General features: G+C 40.1%; 1 protein-coding gene across 2 annotated transcripts; it reads right to left on the bottom strand.

The window, feature by feature from the left end:
• Positions 1-1,375: 1,375 nt before the first annotated feature.
• Positions 1,376-18,755, bottom strand: LOC109467617 (UDP-N-acetylhexosamine pyrophosphorylase-like). 2 transcript variants are annotated; one of them, XM_019765633.1, is made up of 11 exons: positions 18,582-18,755; positions 15,757-15,887; positions 13,662-13,866; positions 12,268-12,443; positions 10,941-11,113; positions 9,124-9,317; positions 7,745-7,885; positions 5,044-5,154; positions 3,714-3,899; positions 2,676-2,745; positions 1,376-1,971 (listed from the first exon to the last, which is right to left on the bottom strand). In XM_019765633.1, the coding sequence occupies exons 1-11, from the start codon at positions 18,719-18,721 to the stop codon at positions 1,861-1,863; spliced, it is 1,638 nt and encodes a 545-aa protein (XP_019621192.1). In that variant the 5' UTR covers positions 18,722-18,755; the 3' UTR covers positions 1,376-1,860. The 2 variants fall into 2 exon arrangements, with proteins under 2 accessions (XP_019621192.1, XP_019621193.1); XM_019765634.1 differs by lacking the exon at positions 5,044-5,154.
• Between the last annotated feature and the right edge of the window lie 712 nt (positions 18,756-19,467).

Genomic DNA, 19,467 nt, shown 5'->3' with positions numbered 1-19,467 from the left:
AGATACTAAAGTAATGTTCTGCCAACATTGAAGTACTACAAACAAGGGCTGCTGTCGCCTGTGCAAGATCATACTTACTATAATGCCTTACAAGTTTTATGACAAAGTTGGAATAGTCTCTACTATAAAAATGTACCTTACAATACTTAATCTTCAATATTGTTATTTCAAGGATATATAGGACCTTGATTATTTGTATACAATTTGGATCTATTTAAATTTGATTGAAGGTCAGATAATTTCAATTATATATATACATATATATATACAAGAGGCACTTAATTCCAAGGGTGTAACAACTAGACTTGGTTTGATTTTGTTGATCTAATAGACTAAGTATCTAAACAATGTCATGTATAATTATTCTTCATAAAATTGAAGAACTTTTTCCACTTTAGAATGTTGGTCCCTCTACAGATCAGGTAGAATTAGGAACATTGTAATGTAGTAGTAGTAAATTTATGTGCTGACTTTGATGCATGTTAATTCTATCTATACAGTTAACATGATGATTCCCTAGAAAAATGGCCTCTTGTTAAATCTGATACATCATTTACATGTAGGTTTGTGAGGAGAGGACCAGAACAAACTTATTTCACTAGTTCATGAAGCCTTTGTCTAAGCAGAACCACATCACAACCACAGAAGAAATAATGTTGTGCACACACCTTACAGCTCAACCCACATAAACATTGCATACTTCTAATAAAAGTTCTTAAAAATACTAATACTGAACACAGATGCAGAGACTCATAGTATTAAAAAACAGTTTTGTCTAAAATCCAAGAAGGCAGTAGTTGTGAATGTAATTCCGTCATGACGATTGTGAAATTTCTTTGACACAAAACATCGTAGCACTACTGTAGCCTGAGTCTGATAACAGCCATGGAAACTTGTATTAATTTGGTCCTTATTGTTATAACCATCTCACCACTGGCCTGATCTCTGGCAGTAGAAGGTAGTAACTGCTACACTTTCTGAGATTGTCTTTATATCATAAACTTAAAACACAGTTCAACTCTAACTATACACACCTCTCTAATCATATTTCACTGCTGTGTAGAATTCTTCTCATACATGTAACCGTTACATGTTCTTTCTTTCTTTTGACAGATTTCAAAGGATGCCTTAAAATGACTGTAAAGTTGTTTATGTTTCCTTTACCATTCTAAATTCTTATGTACTGAGTGCTGACATATAAACAAATGACTTACATGTATACTGATACTGGGACTTAACCATGCAGTGCACTGGATCTAACTTGAAGGCATGTACATGTAGCACCTGAAATGTAAGTAGCTTCTCACAGAGTACAACAATTCAAATCTCTTCTTAGTTACCCACAATCTCAATGTAACATTACATGCTTGCATATATCCATCATTTGTATGTGGATTGAAAGAAGCCCTTGGAGTATGTGGATCACCTATCCAGAATATGCCAGTATTGTAGGCAATCCTATGGAAAAGTGAACAAAATAGACGTCCCTTCCATTATAGCAAATACACTGACCTAGGAAGCCACAATAGAGAAACCTGATAGATCCGAAATTAATGTTCCCTTATTTGTAAAAATGATTGGAGGATAATACACTGATGACAGCATTTCTACAAAACAGTGTACACCCCACTGTATGCAAATGTACATGTGAACTTATCCTACATTTGGTCATGAAGTTAAACAATCACACCAGTAAAAGTACTACGGTCCACTTTCAGTAACGATGGTTGATTTGGATAAACCCTTTGCTGTAGTAGAAGATTAATGTAACAGTTACAGTCTAGGGAAGATATCAAATGGTTGATTGCCAACATGAAAACATCACAGCCAGAGGAAAGTTTGCGACCCTCCCACCAGTCCTCAGTCTTCTCGGATCTTCTTGACGTCAGGCTCCTTGTCGTTCTGTTCGGTGGTGCTGAGCAGCAGGAGGGGAGACTTGAACTCCTTACCGTTCACATGCTCCTCCAGACTCTGGGGGAAAAACAGGGGAATACCATGGTTTTTGATGTCCTGATCTTTTCCACACATTTTTATGTTTACCAAAGGAAAACATATTGTTTTCACTCAGTTTCTTCCTCCTCTCCTGTTCCAAACACTAACCTCTGACCTGGCCAATGACATGATTTGTTGACGTCTGCCACCATGGTGACTGGTGTTGGGTTACATAATGTTGCAATTTCATGGTCTACTCTACTCCTGTCACCATGTACTAGTAGTACATGTATGTGAATGTGTTTGAGTAAAAATGAACAGGGCAGACCATGTCCAAAGGTAAACATTATGCATTTGCTTTGCAAATGTTACTTCTCTAGTTGCAATACATTGTCTGATTAATCTTTTCCACAAATCAGAACCCAGAGATTACGAAACAAGACATTTTGATTACGAACATTTCAATTCTTGAGTCAAATGAGTGGATCCATGATCGAGCTCACAGAATCACAGAAGCACAGAATCAGATAAATGTACCTGACCTCAGAGAACTTTTTCAAAACCAAAAAAAAGTATAATATTATGCTTCCACACTACAGACCTCAGCCACATTCCTTTGTTAAAGGAGCTATGTATGCATATTATACTGTCAATAGGACATGTGCCTGTAAAACCACTGATTCACCAACCTGAGTTTTAAATAAATGTGCATGAATAAAAATGTACAGATGTACAGTACATACCTCCCCACCATAGGACAGGAGTGGAGACACCTCACACACCACTGGGTACTCATGGACATCCTCCTTCCGACTGTCAACAACAGACACAAGTTACAACAGCCATTAAAATGTTGGAAGTACAAGAAGTCTTTGGGAAAAATGGCTTTGCAAGTTGTTTGATTTATACAGTTGTACTATGTCTGGCTCAATGGTACAAAAAAGGTCATTATCATATAGCCAGAAGACATCGACCAATCAGAAGGCTCCATTTGCCATGGGTTATCAGGCCGTAACCTAAAAGGTGGTCGGTTATTAGAATAACCAACCACTTTTTGGACCGTACCATTATACAGGGGAAAGGGAACTAACAGTAGTGTTAAGACTAGTAGTATTTATCTATTAAAAATGTATTGTAGTTTATTTGGAATGAGTTATTTCAAAAATTCACTGCAGATGATTGCCTAGATGATCTCTTTTTCTGTCCATGCCATCTTGTTTCACGTAAAATAGAATGTGAGGGTTTTTTGACAATGGAGGAATTTTCTAAAGGAATTTTGTCAACAACTGTGTCAGTTGGATAGGCTATATATGATAATAACGTTAATGCCCCACCTTGTCCTCGGTGTATATGGTGATATAATCCCTGGTCAGGTGCGATAACCACCTCATAAACCACCTCGTTCGCTCCACTCACTTGGTGGTTATCGCACCTGACCAGGGATAATCTTACCATATACACCTCAGGACATTATTTATTATCTTACATTGTTCATTGCAGTTACATAAATTTTAATGGAATACTACCCTGCAGAAGCAGGAATCAAAATTGCTCTGAGTACTCAAGTATGTTGATGTCTGCAGTAGACAAACATCCTAGATTCCTACACACGTAGGGTGGGAGACTTGGAATAGAAGTTTATGATTGGTTCACACAGCCAAACCATATTATTATACTTCCTACCGTGCCCTTACCTGGGTATGGGGGGGATGGCTGTGCTTACCTGGGTATGGGGGGGATGGCTGTGCTTACCTGGGTATGGGGGGGATGGCTGTGCTTACCTGGGTATGGGGGGGATGGCTGTGCCGTCCTCTTCTATGAACCTGCCTCCTGCTAACAGCACCCAGCGATGGTGCAGGTTGTAGAGCGCATGGCGGGCTGTAGTTGGAGTGTCCTTTTCAGCGCTGTCATTGTTCTTTAGAGGAGAGAATTCATCCTCGCGTAGAACGTCAAACGTGGCAAATTTCCTGCCAACATCAAAAAAGGATCAACGTGAATATTGATCATGAATTTTCAGTATGCTATCAGGAACTCAAAATTTAAAAAATGCAAAAGTCGTCTTTCATTCCAGCTTTAATTAAAATGCCACCTGTGAACCTCAATGTTGATTTGCTCCATCTGTTTTATGTTGGCATGTGATGAAAAGACTAGGTAGCAGCCACAAAAAGTGTCTTAAAAAGAACTCTTTATTTCAGTTAACTTTATTTGCAGGGATTGCTGGTGTCCAAACTGGGTGCTGATCTAAGTGCTGAGAGGCTTCTACTGAAATGTTTTCCAAAAGGATCTGGGATAAAAATCCATTGTTATACAAGTTGCTAAAACAACAAGATAGACAAACTAAAAATATTGAAGAATAATCATGTAACCAAGATCCAGTCCTTGTGTTCACAAAATGATTCCCAAGAGTACAGTTTGTGAAGAGAAAGGATCATTTCTAGACAGTGAAAGTCAGAACTTGGCTGTTACAAAGAATGCAACGTAAAACCTACATTTGTAAGCATGAAATGTCATTTACATGTAGGTATAGCTAAGTGTCATGGAAGTTCATCTGTGTTCTTGGTAGTAATCATAGTACAATGCAGAACTCTATTCCAACACAAGGGTTAACACAAGGATCAAACTTTCAACGACCACGGATATAAATTGCCTGCACCTTTGACCAATTGCTGTCACAAAAAGTCTTGTAGGTCATGTGTCGTTGTTGAAGCTTGTTCGGAGGTCATTTTTTATCCTGATGAAGGCAACAGTGGTCTTTGAAAATTTGATCCTTTTGTACCCTTGTGTTGGAATAAAGTTCAGCATTGCACTAGAGTATAACGAAGTGCTTTCAACAGAAATTAAGACAGCTACCATCAGGTGCTTCTTCTTGCATCCCTTGAAAATTGTAATTTCCTGGTCTTTACAATCATGTCACATTTCCTCAATATATAGTAATTAACATATAGTGCCCAAAATGACACCTCTGCATTAATCTTCTTAATTTATTTGATTAGAAGTTAAAATCATTACATGGAATCAGGCTAGATCACCTTAGACTGTTGATCTTTGGGTAATTTCCTGTTATTTGAAAGGATTGCTAGTTGTACGGTAACACACTGTGGAAAGCATTACGTATTATTTTGGGACCACTGCTTCACAAGTCTGTACTGGGGGTTGTGAGAAGTTTTGTTCTTGACAGGGGAGAATTCATCCTTCCGAACCACCTCCAGAACAGCAAAATTTCTGACAAGTGAACAAAAAAACAAACACACATGCCACAGATGCAGGTTAGTTTGTTAATGTTAGTTACAAGCACAACTCATGCAGTAACTGTTAGTGAAAATAAAAATAACATCAACATGCAAACCTATTATACATAAACTGCATACAACAAGTTCAAGTTCAGAAAGCCAGGAGATAATTTGTAAGGATAATTTGTTAGTAGCTCTGAGAATCACATGTACATAGTATTGTATAATTCTGATGAAAAGGTATAGCTTTGCACACAGCTTGGTCAAGTAAAAGTGCATGTCCAAAATTATCACAACCAAAGTATAAAGACAAAGTTTAACAAAAAAAATGAAGACTACCTGTACAATAAATTTATTATATCACCTTCGTAGCCTTAGAAAAATTATTGCCAAGAGATTAATGATGGAATGGCATTTTTAATACTTTTCATGTGCCTTTTACCACACAAGCTGGTTGTTTTCATAAATGGCGGCTGAATCACATGGAAAGTAGGAGCTTGACACAGGAAACAACTGAAAAGGACATGCAAGCTCATGCAAATTAACCCAAACACATTGTGTAAGTGCTCGACTACATTGGTACAGGCTGGTTAGTGCAAATTAAGAGAAGCAAAACAAGATGTTAGTTAGACTGAGTGCTGTGGTAATAAAAGAATAAAGCATTTGCCAGTGATTTTTCTGTCTCTAAAATGTTCATTTTTGGCATAACTTTTGAACCCTGTAAAACCCTAATCAAGCTACATGTAACTTTGATACCTACATGTACTGCAGACAACTGAAGTTAATTATAATGACATCTGATCGTTCCCACACATTCACACGGAAGAAAATCACAAAAATATTAATTATCTGCTAAAACTTTTTTAAGGTGAAAATGTTTTATCCTCAAAATCTGAAGGGAAAAAAGACACGATTAACAGGGGGTGCCGGTGTGACGGAGATCTCGCACCCCCTGATTTTGCACCCCCCCGGGGCGAGATCACTAGCGATCTCGAACCCCCCGGGGCGAAATCACTAGCGATCTCGCACCCCCCAAGCTAGTGTTTTCGCACCCCCCAAACTAGTGTTTTCGCACCCCCCGGTGATCTCGCACCCCCCGCCAAACATTTTGAAAATTGTTCTGTCTGCCCGGTATATAGTTGAAACTGCATTTTAGTGTGATAAAACCATACTTTAATGTTGTAATCGAGAGTTTTACAAGTTTCCCGGGACTAATGTGACGTATTTCAGCACAGCGCAATAATGGTGACTGTGCCCAATGATTGGTTGCAATAGTGTCCCTTAGTTCCAAGAAGAATGTGTGATTAATTCAACGTTTTGTCATTGTTCATTATTGATTTTTTTTAAAATCATTTTTAAGACATGACCAATATTTGTCTGCTTAGCACCACACATTTATTTGGTAAGCTGTTCTATGTCATAGATCAAGTGTAATAGATTGACATTCCTGAGGAAGATTTTAAAATTGTCAAAAGTCTTAAATAGGGACAAAAAAATCTCGAAGCCTGGTCCCGTCGGAAAAATAAAACTTTGTGACATTTTTGAGTAAGAATAATTGCTATAAAAGCTATTGAATGTTAAAAATATTACGGGTTTAAAAATTAAAAAAAGTCACCCCGTGGATTTGAACCCATGACTCATGACTGTTTGGTGAACAGTACTCAACCCACTTACCAACTCAGCCAACAGTACATATGTAATGGTACTGCATGTCTATGACCAAGTACCTACAGTTCAAATGTGGCGAGTGTACGTCGTCCTGATTGGATAAAAAAATCATGTGACATATTCCCGCCATCTTGCAAAAGTTAGCTGACGGACTAAGAGAGGGGAGAAGGAGCTGCCTGTCATGTATAGTCAAATCCTTATCTACCTTCAGAAGGGAAAATATCCAGAGGGATAGTGTTTGTTAATAGGTAGCATCTGATATAGTAACCACTGTGAATTACGAAGGCCGTAACAGAACACATACGGGGTGAACAAATCGATTGAGGGGGTGCAAAATCGCTACCGATTTTGCACCCCCCCGGGGGGTGCAAGATCACCAAAGGGGTGCGAGATCACTAGTGATATCGTTCCGGGGGGTGCGAGATCGCTAGTGATTTCGCTCCAGGGGGTGCGAAATCACTGGGGGTGCGAGATCTCTGTCACACCCTAACATTAAATTTAAACACTTTTTCACACGTTCAAACTCATGAAACTCATGACGCTCCATCGCTAGTTGTCAGAGAGTGGTCAAGTTTTTCTCAAAATATGTTCAAAATAAGTTCAAAATTCATTGTTTAAATTTTGAACCAGCCTGGTGTGTTGACTTCATGGCTCCTATTGTACCATTTTGGGCCATAACAGGATGCCTAGGCCTGTTTTTCTTTATTTCTTTCGCCCGCCCACTCCATTATTTTTCTACATGTAGAAAAATCCATTAACCAAGAAATTAAATTGGTGTGGCCTTAAGCTCATTAGTATATACATGTATAGTATATTAGTATATCATGATGATGATGATATACATTGTACAGTCCTATATTGTACATGCCTGGGCTCACCTTGCCTGGGCTCACTTCACACAAACACGTCCTTACCTGGAGAACTGGAACACGTCAAACACAAACTTCTCCATCTTGATTCCGTTTGGCTTCTCTGGCTTGATCCGTTCTCCCTGATCATCAACAAATGCTATCTTCTTCTTGGCGATGTGATGTTTGAGCTCACCTTCACGCTCACTGCACAGTAACAACAATCACAGGTTCACCACCTCATACCTTCACCTAATCATCATTGTCTTGTTAACTATGGAAAGTAGAGCAGTATAACCAAACAACTTTAGGTACAGGTTCAGGTACAGGGGTTTAGATACAGGTCCTATACATGTACATGTACCTCAACAATTCCACATGACATTGTTCTTTTAAATTTTTTCAATCACAAAAAAATAAAACCAAACTAAGTCTTAAGTTTTTGTTTATGGAGAATTCTTAGACAAAACTTGAGAATTCTTAGACAAAACTTGAGCAAAACTAAGATGTTTCAGTTTTATCCTTCCTTATTGGCTTCCTGCCACAAATTTTACAATCTAGAGGAACTCACTCACTCAAGGCCAAATGCTTCCGATGGACTGAAGGGTACAAATGTAACTAATATGCTTCAGATCTCGGAGGATAGTTTGCCACTGCTACTGCAGTGGATATACATTAATTTGTATTTGCTGCATTAACTGTTACAACCTATGATGTATAAAAGAAATAGTGCAATGGTTTCTGGGCAGTCTTTAGTATGATCCATTCTCCCTAACGTCTGAGTGGTGCAGGTAAAATTTATCTGGTGCAGGTACATTGTAATTTTCCAGGTTACCTGCACCAGTGCATGTATGCAGATAGAAGTATTTCAAGCCCTGCCCACAACTGACATATCAAAGTTTTCTCCCAAAATACAAATGTACACAATCTCTCAAAGTCTTATACTAACAATAGTAACATAGAAGGCCGTCATAGAATGTTCACATTAATAATGCAAATGAGGCCTTTGGGTTACTTCCAAGTATGAAATTCCCATTACTAACCACTAAGGTATTTTCTCATTCACTATGCAAATAAGAAAAAAGGCACAGCAGGCATTTTTCCATGCTCTCCTCTTTTCTTTTTTTTTTTATAAATTCCAACATGTAATCACAAGACGTGGTGACGGCACACTCAAGTTTTTCAACCTTATATTAATGCCGCCACCAACACAGGGGACAATACAATGCTCATTTTCACCTGAGCGAAGTGAGGAAAGTCATGTAGTTTCCCAAGGGCACAAGATCGGTGGCATGTCAGGACTCGAACCCGGGACCTCTAGGTTCCGAGTTGAGCACTCTGCCGCTACACCACACGACCCCACCCTCTCCTCTTTTGATAGAACCTCCTTGATTAGACCCATGTCCAGGACTATCCGGTACTTTAAAAAGGCTGGGTTCACCTACCTGACAACTGTTTTCAGAAACTCCAAGGTGAAAAAATGGTTGCAGATGTTCCCTGCGTTGAACATGAGGGTTCCGTCTGGGTTGCGTTTCTCTGCAGTCTTGAGGGTGATCTCGCTGTACTCCACCACCTGGTACACCCCGTCCACACGACACACCACGCCCACAGGCTCCGTAGGGTACGCCTTCTGAACTACCTGAAACAACCAGTCAGACAACTCACACCATGAAGTTTACAAGAAATGACTATTATATAGGAGGGGTTGAAAATCTCTCATGAACAAAGGGCTCCGTACATATATAGAATACAACACGGGGTATTCCGTATCGCCCGAGGTATCGGCCCGACCGCGGGAAGGCCGGGACCGAGGGTGATGCGGAATTCACCATGTTGTACAGTATTTTATTTATGTCATACCCACCCAAGAAAACGTGTCTGTCAATGAAAAATGAGCCAGAATGTGGTGTAACTAAAAATTTAGTAAAATGGAACAACATCAGTTCCAACATTCGAATTCTGTATTTGAATTTTCGAAAGCAGCGCACACAGTTAGGACGAAACGCGTTTGAAACATTCTATGGAAGCCATCGAGCCCGGGCCGTAAAGTACGGCCCGGTCCGGAACCCGTTATCGAGCGTTATCGTGGCCTGGGTATGATATAATTAACAATACCCAGTACAACCTACATGTAAGGTCCATGCAGAAACACACACAAACACAATCATGATTTGTTGCTCCAGGACCATGTATACATTCTTATGGCAAAACATAGCAACCACTGTGATCTTCAAAGCAGGGTGTATTTAATCAGTAGATTTTAACCTCCTTCATGTGTATTCTGGTGTATTCCTATCTGTATCTCTATTAGTATAGCCGGTATAACCGCCCTTCGGCGTAACACACCAGCTTCGCAGGCAAGTGGCGCGGCGGCAACTAACTATATCACACCACATCTTGTGTATTTTGGTAGTCGTAGTTAGTCTCATTGATTAGAAATACTGTACATGTACCAAATGACAGACAAAATGTGGCTACATCATTTGTCTGAACACACGTAATAAGGCCATGTTGATTGGATTATATGGATGACATCCGGGTGCACATGAATTTTCGTCCGTTTCAAAATTTTTTTTTTTTCAATCATACTGCAAATCACACAAGGCACCTACATAATGAGCAAATATATGCCATACATTGCAAAATATTTTTTTTGGAAAACGATATATAAATATCGTAGAATGACAAAATCGATTCCAAGGGAAAAGAGGAAAATGCAAAGAAATGAAAACGAGAGTCCTTTATTCACCGTACCATACCCCAGGGATCGAAATTCATTTTTGGGAATAGGTGCACTGGTGCACCCAACCTAAAAAATTTTTTGGCTGCACCATATAAAACAAAACCTAATTACAAATCTGACTGCTCATCTTCTGAGGTAAAGTTTTCTAAAGTTGAAATGGGAGCAACTTCAAAATCTTAAGCAAGTACTACAACAAAGATTTTGTCATTTTTCTGACACTTAGATGCCATGAATATCTTGTATACAATTGATATGTACAAAAATACATACAAAAATATTTGGGTGCACTGGTGCACCCAGAGAAAAAAATCTAAGTTTGGGTGCACTAAGGTGCACATACACCCAGTATTTCCAGCCCTGATACCCTGTATGCTCAACCTTCATGACCACATAGATTTTTATCATAATGAAGGCAACTTTTTTTTAAATTTGCACGCTTGCATCAGTTTTGGGGTTCCCAGAGGATGTCATCCATATAATCAAATCAACATGGCCTAAGTAGTAAAAAGAGATCTGTACCTTTGCACCACAGTCAGCATCCTTGCTTATACAGAAGCCAATAAAGACAGGGTCGGCCATCTTGACCAAGATGTTGTCCACACAGTACACATGGACGTATCTCAACTGTCTTCTTGCCATGTCATCTAAGATCTTTCTCTCCCCCAAGGCTCGGTACAAACCACCATTACCATCTGCAACAGGAGTACAGATCTATTTATTAGTTACTTTCAGGTGTGAAGGTGTTGTTTTGGGCTGTGCTGTGGGTTCATGAGTGAAAGTTAAAGTGATCTCAAGCCAGTTTAGCTCACTGAAGAGCTAATCTTCCACTGGTCGTGACAGAGAAGACAGACGCTATGTCCAGTATTTACAGGTTCATTGTACCGGGGAAATTCCCCTAGCTCTTTTTCGACAAGTACAATGAACAGTGGCTTAACACGGCTTAACGTCCCGTCCTAAGGACTGCAATTCTAAACAGTAGCATGCGTGTCGGGTGAGCGACAACAACCGGGATTTGAACTCCCAACCTCATAGTCCAGAGGCAGGATTGCTAACCACTAGACTACGCACGCTATGAGTGTGTTTCTTTATTCTTAACAGCACTTCAGGATTTGAAGGACAGCATGTGGCTGCTGGCCTTGCCTGACATAGTCCACAGTGACATGTCACAGGAACTGGGGTTGTAGAAGCTAGCAGAGAGTCAACAGGAAGTTAGCAGTTGCCTGTTGGCAGGGTGCCCATGGGAAAATCCACAGACACTGAGAAAATTCACAAGGAAGAAAACAAATAATTCAGAAAAATATTTCCCGTGTGTTTGAAGTCTCTGATTGCTCATTGCTGGTATGTTTTGTATCTAGTAGTTGTTGGTATGGTTTGTGCAAATACTATTGTCATAGACAACATACCATTCATGACAATATCCAACTTAGATAAATATGGCAAAAAAATCAGAACAAAGTATGCAGGATTCTAGCTAGGATTTAATTTTAGCGTACGCGTAGTGGCACTGGCCGCATGTTGAGGTGGCAAAGCGACCGGTGTGGAGTTTCTAAAAATTTGACCTAAAAAAAGGGGCCATTTGAGGGATACCCAAAGGAAAAAAATGTTATTTCTAAGTTATGTACAATGTATCCCTGCTTGCTAATTTTTTCCATTTGATCTGGCATTCTTGAACAAAAAAACAGTCACAATGCCCCTACGCTTTATAGAAAATTAGCGTAGGGGGGGAAATTTAGCGTAGGGGGTCAAAATTATAGCGTAGGGGGCCCCTACGCTACTTTGCACTAGCTAGAACCTTGGTAAGTAAACATTAATCAAACAAACAGCTATCCCCTGTGAGAACCCTGACCTGGAGCCCTGGCCACCTTCCACTTCTGGTCCAGGATAACTTTCCCATCAAACATCATGGCCGGCAGGGTGGACTGTTCAAACAGCACCACGTTCTCCTTCTCCAGACCAAAGTAGTCGTGCTCCTTGAAGAACTTCTCTGTCTGCCCCTGGGTGGCTTCACTGGTCATAATGTACCTATTAACAGACAACATGTATCATAATCTGTTTAAAGTTAACATTTGATCCAACACCAAAAATTCTCTCACCTAGAGCTTTCGACCAGTCACTCTGGTCTTCCTCAGTAGACTGACCCAGTGAAGCTTGTCACATGGCTTCTTTGAAGTGTGACGTCAACACTGGGTCAAAGGTATCTGGTAGACGATGTCGGCCCCCGTCCCGGTTCAATGAAGGGTGATGGGCACTGATGTATATGGCTTCCTTCACCCCTCTCAAGACACTGAACAAGACTATTTCTTGAGAGGGGTGAAGGAAGCCATATACATCAGGGCCCATCACCCTTCATTGAACCGGGACGGGGGCCGACATCGTCTACCAGATACCTTTGACCCAGTGTTGACGTCACACTTCAAAGAAGCCATGTGACAAGCCTCACTGGGTCAGTCTACTGAGGAAGACCAGAGTGACTGGTCGAAAGCTCTAGGTGAGAGAATTTTTGGTGTTGGATCAAAAGTTTTTTCAACACAGATGAACTTTCATGATAGTATGTATCATAATCATCAGGAATTCTTTCAGTAAAATACAATTTACTGAACAAAAATGTTGACATGGATACATTACTTGAATTTCTTGATTCTCAGATTTTCCTGCTATAGTTCTATAGTTTCTGATTTAAAAAAAAACATGTACATTCACGTACCATTTAGATCCTGAATCAGCACCAAAATGCTCCTATTTTGGTATCAACAATTGAAGAAAGTTTTTGTTGTTACGATATTTCCCTTTTGAGATTTTTTATTACATAGCAACAATAGTATTTTGCACATTTTTCTAATGGGTTTTATATGACTTTTTCATTGGAGAAACCTGTAGGATGGTTAGCTATTTAAGTACAGACTAGTCATGCCCGTAACCAGGGGGGGTTCGGGGGTTCAGAAGAACCCCCTCACAAGGCTCAAAGGTCCACTTTTTGATCCACTTTTTATGTAAAGGTCCACTTTTTGGTTCACTTTTTATGTAAAGGTCCAAGTTTTTCTTGAAAAGATAGATTGAATAAAAATTTATCTCTGATTTTTTTTCTTTGAAATCCTCTCAAAAATGCACGAAATGCCATTTTAGAAGGTTCATTTTTACCCCCTAGGAACCTCACGCCCTACGGCGCTTGAGGAGTGGGAAGAACCCCCCCATTCAAAATCCTGGCTACGGGCATGCTAGTAATAAAAAAGAGCTACAAACCAAGGAATGATGCCATGTTTCCCCGTGCGATCGTACGCCATCTTCTGCAGCTTGAGAATACGTTCTGCCTGCAGCTGGTACAGGGTCTTCTGGGAAGGTAAGCCAACATTAAACATGCCCTTTGGATACGTCACCCCCAGTCTGGTGCCCTGTCCTCCTGCCAGCAGTAGAACACACACACGTCCCTCCGAAATCTGTCTTAAACCTGCAAGATAAATAGAAAAATGTTCTGCTGCAGTACCATAACAAGCCGCCAGGGGGCTCATCAAGAACTACCCACCTGCCAAATATTAAGACAATGATCCAAACTTCCCAGCCTTCTCGAGTTGTGTTGACACACAGGCTCAGAGACACACACACAAACACTACCGAAAACATAACCTTCTTGGTGAAGATAAATAAATGAAGGCTAGACATCAAAGTAATTAATAGCAAATAACCCAATAATGACAATCTACACTTGACTAGAACTAGAGCAGAGTGAAACTCTCTGTACAGTAGGGGCATTGTCATTAGATAGCTTTAAACAATGTTTAGAGTTAGATGTTCAAGGGTTAGGTGTAACAAGTCGATCGGTGTAATGTAGCTAGCTGCCGCCACGCCGAGTGCCTGCGAAGCTGGTGTTACACCGAAGGGTGGTTATACCGATACAGATACACATGGAACTAGAGGTCAGAGATCTCATGTCTTCGTCAGAGGTACATCGTTCTAGAGGATAATGAACATGCGTATTCTTTACTCTTTTTAATAATCAATTTGGTCTTAAGAACAAAAGAATCTCTGTACTCTTTTTATGGTACAGAACACCCTGAAACGGTTTGCCGCAGATTATACAGATGCGTCGTCACCCGTGTTAGCCCCCCCCACGTTATTTGATTTTGGACTGTTACTGGAAAAAAAACTTTCAAGAAATTCTTACTGTGTTGAAAGTGTCACAACAGTGTCGCAAAATATAATAAGAGAAGATGTTATAAAGGAAAGAATCAGAACAGGGCGGCTACTGCTGTTTTGTTAATTTATCTTTAATATGACAAATAGAAGACTTGTTTCTTGTTACACTGCGTTCTTTTATCCAATTTGTGTCCTAACATTTGTATTTCTACAGTTAGTATATTCCAAATCTTGGCATCTCGTTTCTCGGCCCTTCGTGTTTTTATTGCGCTTTTGCCTTAAATTTAAGGTAATTAAATTTAAGGTCTCCAGTGAACGTCATCCATAGCAATTACTTGGTGTGGCCGTAGAAATAACCTGACACATGTCCAACCTATCCTCCCCCTGCTGAACTTATAGTACAATCCCTCAATGTAACGTCATTTGATCCCATCCCATTATGGGGTTCCCGGCTATATCCAGCTGTCGGCTATCTCCAAGCAGATGTTGGTGGGGGATTTCTAAACACAAAAGGTCCGCTACAGTGACAACGGAACCCCCCACGAAGCCCATTAACAAACTTAATCTTGTTCTCAACAATAGTAAGTTGCCTACAAAAAATTATAAACATCAATGTACATATACTCGAGTTATTTTGCTAACAAGCCACAAACACAAAAGGTGCACTAACGTGACGCACGGACCCCCCCACGAAGCCGAAACTTGCACTTGACTTTGGCCTCAACAACGGTAATCTGCCTGCCAAAAATCATGGACGTCGAATCATGCCTGCCAGAGTTATATCGCTAAATCCGCAGTCCCCACAATGCTGCGTCAGACAATTTCATAGTCCTTCTGACGAAGACAAAAATCTACAATGTTCTCACTTATTTAGCAGCTATAAACAAAGTTACTTATAAAAAAGAGAATGAATAAGCTACCCTTGTCTATACTTTAAGTTGTGTTTCCTACTTGCCATTTTGCACAACATAACTGTAATAGAGTAAGCATGAAAGTTCATCTGAGTTGTCCACTGTTCTCCAACTCAAAATTTGACTCACCAGAAATTTTCGACTGAATCGACACTCAGTCTTCCTCAGCTATCTGACCCAAATGCTGTGGACACGTGATTTTTCCCTGAGTGAATCAGTAAAAAATTCCTGGTGAGTCAAATTTTGAGTTGGAGAACAGTTTAAGTTTTCGTAATAGAGTAAGATGGACTAACCTTCCTCCTCCCACAGGGCCAGGTCCTTACCAGCCCGAGTCACACTGCCCACCTTGTCAGGGTGGATGGGCTGCATCAGATCATCCAACTTGGACTCATTGCTGGATTCCCTTGTTGCCTCTTCAAAACAACTGGAACAACAAGAAAGCATGGCTATTGATGGAAAAACTGTGTCACATGATATACATTTGTACATGTATGCTTGTATACTTATCTTTAGATGTTTATTACATCCATGAAAAATGACTGATACATTTAAGCTGCAGCTGTCTGTCTGTCACAAAAACTCAAGACTGGCTGGATGGATTTGTTTCATATTTGGAAATGAAGAAGATTGTATACTCTCCAAGCAGAGGTTTGGTTATCTTTTGGTGTGTTTGAGGGCTTTTTTTATTAAGGTTTCTTCTTTGCACTGGAATTTTTTTTCACCCAACTCAAGGTGAAAAAAATTCCAGTACAAAAAAATAACTCTGATAAGAAAAGCCCTAAAAAATAACCCGAAACCCTAACCTTTGCTGTTTTCCATAATAGGACTTCAATACATGTAATTTGTAACGAGAAATTTATGGCAGTTCTGTTGGTAAGGTCCTAATTTTCATAATCAGTACAAAAATGCTACGACTCCTTACTTGTAAATGAGGGAATCTCATACTTGTGGCATGTGTTGAACATCACCATGCATGAAATATGTTAAAGTCATTTGCATCAAATTTACGAAAGCTCTAAATATTTCATAGAGGCAAGAGGTCCACAAATTCTAGTTCTTTTTTTTTCATTTCTGTCCCTTAGGCCACACCAATTTAATTTCTTGGTTAACGGATTTTTCTAGAAAAATAATGGAGTGAGCAGGCGAAAAAAAATAAAAATAAGAACAGGCCTTAAGGCATCCTATTATGGACCCAAAATGGTACGATAGGAGCCATGAAGTCAACACACCAGGCTGGTTCAAAATTTAAACGATGAATTTTGAACTTTTAATGATACAGTTGCATGCAAAATTATTCAACCCCTCTTGTATTTTGGGGAATTTGTAGAACATCCCTAACTCATGTAAGTGATTAACAGATAGTTTATTACAATTTAATATCAGAGAAAAAGTCAATATTATTTCATAGTTCATCTGAAATAGCAACTTTAACACAAAAAGCAGGTGGCAAAATTATTCAACCCCAATACAACTCATCAGCTAGGGTTCATTATGGAGAATCACAACTAACATGCCACGTCCAAAAAGACTAGTAATGCAATAAGGTAACATGTGCATGTCCATAATATTTGTATTATCCTGTAATTTTCCACCAAATGTGTAGTATTACACACTTTGTGTCATTACTGCTCACATGCCTCTTGTTGTAAAATGGTGAAAGCAAGAGAGTTGGCCCAGAGGTTTAAATAGGATATGGTAGCATTACACAATAAAGGAAATAGATATAAGAGGATATCCAAGCTCTTTAATATACCCAGAGACACCATTGGGAGCATTATTCGCAAGTTCAAGGCATCTGGTACTGTGGCAACACGGAGGTCATGGACGAAAGAAGAATATTTCATCAGCTACAGCAAGATTCCTGAGAAAACAGGTGGACAAAACCTCCAGGCTTACTGCAAAGGACCTGAGACACAACTTGGCTGGAGGAGGAAGTGATGTTTCAGGTGGTACAGCATGCTGCACACTTCATGCTGAAGGGTTCAATACCAGAACCCCAAGATGCATACTGCTGCTGAAGCCAAGCCACAAGAAAAGTTGCCTCCAGTATGCTGAACCCAGTCTGTCAAACCCACAGAACTTTTGGGACACTGTCCTATGGACTGATGAAGCAAAACTTGAGTTCTTTGGTCCTATGGATCAGAGGTTTGTTTTGCACAGGAGGATCCAGCCATACGCAGAGAAGAACACCCTGCCTACCGTGAAGCATGGCGGTGGGTCTGTGATGCTGTGGGTGTGTTTTGCTTCTAATGGTACTGGGGAAACTCCACCATGTTGACGGCATCATGGATTCAACCAAGTATTAGGATATTCTGGCGAAGAAAGTCACAAAGTCCTTGAAGAAGTTGAAGCTGGGGCGTCATTGGACATTACAGCAAGTCAACGACCCCAAGCACACATCGAAATCCATGAAGGCTTGGTTGGAGAAGAAAGGCGGGAAGGTCCTGGAGTGGCCATCACAGTCTCCTGACTTAAACCCAATGGAGAATCTGTGGTGAGACCTGACGAAAGCTGCTGCAGCAGGAAGACCTAAGAACATTGCTGAGATGGAGGTATTCACCAACAAGGAATTGGCCGAAATCCCTAAATAGCACTGCCAGAATATCATGACAAGCTATCGTTCCCGTCTGCAACAGGCCATTGCAGTTACAGGGGTGCTGCACAAATTTCTAGAGGAATCCTCGTAGGGGGTTGAATAATTTTGCCACCTGCTTTTTGTGTTAAAGTTGCCATTTCAGATGAACTATGAAATAATATTGACTTTTTCTCTGATATCAAATTGTAATAAACTATCTGTTAATCACTTACATGAGTTAGGGATGTTCTACAGTTGTAATTTTCCTTGTTTTGGCAAAATTCCCCAAAATACAAGAGGGGTTGAATAGTTTTGCATGCAACTGTACCACTGCATTGAAAGATGGAATAACTGTAACAACCAGGAAGAAAAGGGCTGTTTTCAACTGTTCAGAAAAATTCAGAATCAACTGCAAAATGCTCACATTTTGCAGTTGATTCTGAATTTTTATTTTTATTTGCAAATCAGAAAAAAATGAAGCGGGCGAATCCGTTAACCAAGAAATTAAATTGGTGTGGCCTTAGGAGTGACATGTTGTTGTACCTGTTGATTCGAGCCCAGTCAGTGTTGGACAGATCCTGGTACAGACTCTGCTGTTGTTCTGGGTCCAGTTCGTCCCAGTACCTCAGCAGGTGTTCCTGCCCATGGCTCCTCAGGTCTGCACGAAGGAGATCTACATCCATGGTGTTCACTGGTCACTGTATGGAACAAACACAAAAAAACAACCTTCAGCATGAAACTGGAGACTGCACACTTCTGGGAAGTAACGTTACATGTATTGGGGCTTTAGTGAGTTGATTGAAAGGGCACCCATTAATTATGTTATACTAGAGCAGTGTATATAGTATATACACAGAACCAGTACTGTCCTGCAAAAATTTGTTAATTTGTTTATTTGTTTTTGGGATTTTTCACAAGCTAAATTGACTGGGTACAGGTCAAAAATACCTAATTACCTTACTGAGGTCTGCTGTACCTGTATCAAGTTACACTAATTATATCCTTATCAGTGGTCAAAAATTAGTAGCCAGTCCCCCATGGTCTTGAGTCTGTATTACAGATTGACAGTGTTAACTAGCTTGAAAAATCTGTAGCATTTTCTATGGATGACATCCTCTGAAGACCCCCAAACTAGTGCAAGTGGGGGAATAAAAAAAGGTACTCCGGCCAAAAATAAAAATGCTATTAAACCACAGGAATACAAAGCTGGTAATGCGAATTTCCTGCAGTACGACAAGCCAGCCTTATGCGGAATTTATGACTTGGAACTGCACGTATGTACTGAGTTCTTGAGTCGTGGAGCTTCGGTAGCCTGGATATGCCTTCCTCCAGAGTAGTCGGAGTTGTTGCTAACTACCATGGACTACCCAGGTGTAGAGCCAAGCCAGAGCCTTGGACGATGTGATCTTTTTTGAGGGGGAGGCGAAAA

This window comes from Branchiostoma belcheri, unplaced genomic scaffold (genome assembly GCF_001625305.1).
Source record: "Branchiostoma belcheri isolate BF01 breed outbred unplaced genomic scaffold, Haploidv18h27 scaffold184, whole genome shotgun sequence".
Classification (NCBI taxonomy): Eukaryota; Metazoa; Chordata; class Leptocardii; order Amphioxiformes; family Branchiostomatidae; genus Branchiostoma; species Branchiostoma belcheri.
This window is presented reverse-complemented; position numbering and strand designations above follow the sequence as displayed.

Bases quoted from the DNA above. Each gene is read 5' to 3' on its own strand.
- LOC109467617 (XM_019765633.1), bottom strand. From the start codon at position 18,721: ATGGATGTAGATCTCCTTCGTGCAGACCTGAGGAGCCATGGGCAGGAA. The intron at 12,444-13,661 runs GTTTGTAGCTCT...GTCTGTTAATAG, and splicing joins AAACATGGCATCATTCCTTG to GTACATTATGACCAGTGAAG. The intron at 11,114-12,267 runs GTCAGGGTTCTC...CTCCTGTTGCAG, and splicing joins GAAGGTGGCCAGGGCTCCAG to ATGGTAATGGTGGTTTGTAC.